Source organism: Rhinoraja longicauda, unplaced genomic scaffold (genome assembly GCF_053455715.1).
Source record: "Rhinoraja longicauda isolate Sanriku21f unplaced genomic scaffold, sRhiLon1.1 Scf002732, whole genome shotgun sequence".
In the NCBI taxonomy this organism is placed as follows: Eukaryota; Metazoa; Chordata; class Chondrichthyes; order Rajiformes; family Arhynchobatidae; genus Rhinoraja; species Rhinoraja longicauda.
In genome coordinates this window covers 4,402-8,000 of record NW_027603945.1, presented here as the reverse complement: position 1 = coordinate 8,000, position 3,599 = coordinate 4,402, and the positions used below count along the sequence as shown (strand labels likewise).

General features: G+C 55.5%; 1 protein-coding gene across 1 annotated transcript; it reads right to left on the bottom strand.

The window, feature by feature from the left end:
• Positions 1-454: 454 nt before the first annotated feature.
• LOC144591889 (interleukin-20-like) lies at positions 455-3,295 on the bottom strand (the record flags this gene model as incomplete). The annotated part of the gene is made up of 4 exons (XM_078395895.1): positions 3,143-3,295; positions 2,988-3,050; positions 1,495-1,647; positions 455-529 (listed from the first exon to the last, which is right to left on the bottom strand). Coding segments are annotated over exons 1-4 (444 nt in total), but the record flags the coding sequence as incomplete, so codon positions are not given.
• Between the last annotated feature and the right edge of the window lie 304 nt (positions 3,296-3,599).

Genomic DNA, 3,599 nt, shown 5'->3' with positions numbered 1-3,599 from the left:
AAATAATAACCCCACCAATATCTCTTCCCTGGTGAGATGGGGGTGATCATTGATCGGCACGGGCTGGGTGGGCCCGAAGGGCCTGTTTCCTTCCTGTATTCTAAAACTGAAAACACACCCGGGCCGCGGTGGCTCAGCGGTAGAGTTGCTGCCTTACAGCGCTTGCAGCGCCGGGGACCCGGGTTCCATCCCGACTACGGGCGCTGTTTATACCTTCTCCCCGGGACCTGCGTGGGTTTCTCCTAGATCTTCAGTTTGTAGTTCACAGGTGTGTAAGTTAATTGTCTTGGTGTGTGTGTAAACTGTCCCTCGTGTGTGGGGGATAGTTTTAGTGTGTGGGGATTGCGGACTCATTGGGCCGAAGGGCCTGTTTCCGCGCTGTTTCTCTAAAACTAAAACTAAAAAGCATGACCCGTGTTGGTTGTGTGAGTGGATGTCAGTCGGGACAACCTACCTTCTCGAAGGCGTCTTGGATCAGCTTGACCTTCTCCCTGGTTGCCTCCGCGCAGTGACACTTCAGCTCATCGTGCTGCAGGGCAAAGAAACGCGGTGAGACCCAGGGCAAACACTCACAACAACAGCCAATGGCACAACGTGGGGAACAACCGCAGCGCATCACCGAGGGGGCAGCATGGACTCGATGGGCCGAAGGGCCTGTTTCCATGCTGTATCTCTAAAGGCATCTCTGGGGCGGCACGGTGGCGCCGAGGTAGAGTTGCTGCCTCACAGCGCCAGAGACACGGGGTTGATGCTGAATATTGTTTGTGTTGCACCTTCTCCCTGTGACCGCGTGGGTTTTCTCCGGGTGCTCCAGTTTCCTCCCACACTCCAAAGATGTAGAGGTCTGTGGGCTAATTGGCTTCAGTAAAGTTGTAAATTGTTGCTGGTGTGTGGGATAGAGCCAGTGTGTACATGGATCGCTGGTCCCACACACAATAGCACTATCCTACACACCAGCGACAATTTACAACAGGGCCGATTAACCGACAAATCCGCACGTCTTTGGGATGTGGGAGGAAACCGGAGCGCCCGGTGGAAACCCACGCGGGTCACAGGGAGAAGGTGCAAACTCCACACAGACAGCACTCGGGGTCAGGATGGAAGCCGGGTCTCTGGCGCTGTGAGGCAGCAGTTCTACCCGCTGCGCCACCGTGTCGCCGTGAATGGTCCCGGGTATTGCCGGCAACCTTGGCAGGGGGTGAATCTGTGGGACTCATCGCCACAGACGGCGGTGGAGGACAAGTCAGTGGGTAGTTTTAACCCGTTCAGTGCCAGCCGCCCGTGAGTATACTCAGGTCATGGCCAATAGTGAAACCAGACTAGTCAGTGGCCGGGTTAAAGCAGAGCTGGACTGGGTGGTAATTAGTGCGGGCATCAAAGGTTAGGGGAGAAGGCAGGAGAATGGGGTTGGGAGGGAAAGATAGATCAGCCGTGTGGAGCGGAGCACAGACTGGATGGGCCGAGTGGCCTGATTCTGTTGCTCTGGCCACTTACACATTGTCGCAGCAGGATCTTGATGCTGAGGAAGTAGTTGGCGAGGCTGCTGGTCCTTCTCTCCATCAGCGGGCTGGACGGTGTGTGGTGTCTGAACACCGTCTCCACATAGAACCGCAACATGTGGCGCAGAAAGCAGCAACTCTCCTGGGCCTGGACAGGACAACAAGCAGAGTGAGAGGCCTGGCACAGCACGGCACAGCACGGCTCGGCACAGCACAGCACAACACAACAAGCAGAGTGAGAGGCCTGGCACTCTCCCAATAGACAATAGGTGTAGGAGGAGGCCATTCGGCCCTTCGAACCAGCACCGCCATTCAATGTGATCATGGCTGATCATTCTCAATCCGTACCCCGTTCCTGCCTTCTCCCCATACCCCCTGACTCCGCTATCCTTAAGAGCTCTATCTAGCTCTCTCTTGAATGCATTCAGAGAATTGGCCTCCACTGCCTTCTGAGGCAGAGAATTCCACAGATTCACAACTCTCTGACTGAAAAGGTTTTTCCTCATCTCAGTTCTAAACGGCCTACCCCTTATTCTTAAACTGTGGCCCCTGGTTCTGGACTCCCCCAACATTGGGAACATGTTTCCTGCCTCTAACGTGTCCAACCCCTTAATAATCTTAGACGTTTCGATAAGATCTCCTCTCATCGCTCCAGTCTTTCAACATATGACAGTCCCCCCATTCCGGGAATTAACCTAGTAACCCTACGCTGCACGCCCTCAATAGCACAGCACACACTCACACACACTCACACTCACACACACACACACACACTCACACACACACACACACACTCACAATGCACCAACACGCTGCCAGTGTTCACATGCACGCTTATTACTGCCATGTGCACCGAGACCCAGGTAGCTGCGCCGATCTGGTCGCCACCATCTACCTCGTTGGACACCGGACCACACGGTGGGACTTTATTTATCCCAGGAGGGAAACTGATCTGCCAGCCGCCATCAACACAAGGTACACCAAACATGGAACTACAGTGACGTGGAAAGGATTGGGGGTGGGCAATGATTGGGGGGGGGGTGGGGGGTTGGAGGGGGGGGGGGGTTGAACAGGAGGGGGAGGGGTTGAACAGTCTGATATCCACAGGGATGAAGCATCTCGTGTGTCGTTGTGTGCTGTATCTCGGTGGGACCAGTCTGTTGCTGAAGGTGCCCCTCCGGTTGGCCCGTGTGTCAGGGAGGGAGGGGTGGGCTGTATTGTCCGGGACCCCCCTCAGTGTGAGGAACATCCCCTCCCCTCCCCGTAGACGCTGGGACCATCTTTGATCCATCTTTGATCCATCTTTTCTGGACTTTAACTTCCACAAACATTATTGCCGTTATCCTGTATCTGGACACTCTGCTCGGTTTGATTGTGATCGTGTATCGTCTTTCCGCTGACTGGTCAGCCGGGAACAACAGCTTTTCACTGTACCTCAATACACGTGACAACAAACTAGATTAAACTAACAGCCGGTCAATGGCGCACCTCAATGGTTTGGAAGAGGGATCTGGTGAGAAGCCGCACATCATCGGTCGCATCTTCCGCTTGCTGTGGACACATAATCGGAGCGGAGTGGTTAGTTTTGCCAGTGGACTGGTTGGCCAGTGGTGGGGGCGCCATTGGTTGTGTTCTGTACTTACGATGGCCTGCTTGATCTCCAGGAAGGCTTGTTGGATCTGGTCCAGGCTGGCGGTCACCTCGCACTGACCAAAGCGCATCCTCCTGCCCTGGGCGGTCAGCGGCTGAGAGGCCAGGACCGCCACCATGATGTAGACTACACTGAGACCATGCATGGTGGAACTGCGGGGAACCTGCAACACACACGGGACCCTCACGGTCAGTGGAGGAACTAGAGACCCCCTCCCCCGGAAAACAGCGCAACGTTAGAGTAGAGACACACCGCGGAAACAGACCCCCCACCCCAGACCACAGCACCCCCCCAGACCACAGCCCCCCCCAGACCATAGCGGCCACCCATCACCCCCACACTAGCGTAGCTCAGTCTAGTGTCCAGATACAGCACAGAAACAGGCCCTTCAGCCCACCCAGTCCGCTCCGACCAGCGATCACACGCACACTCGTTCTTTCCCACACACA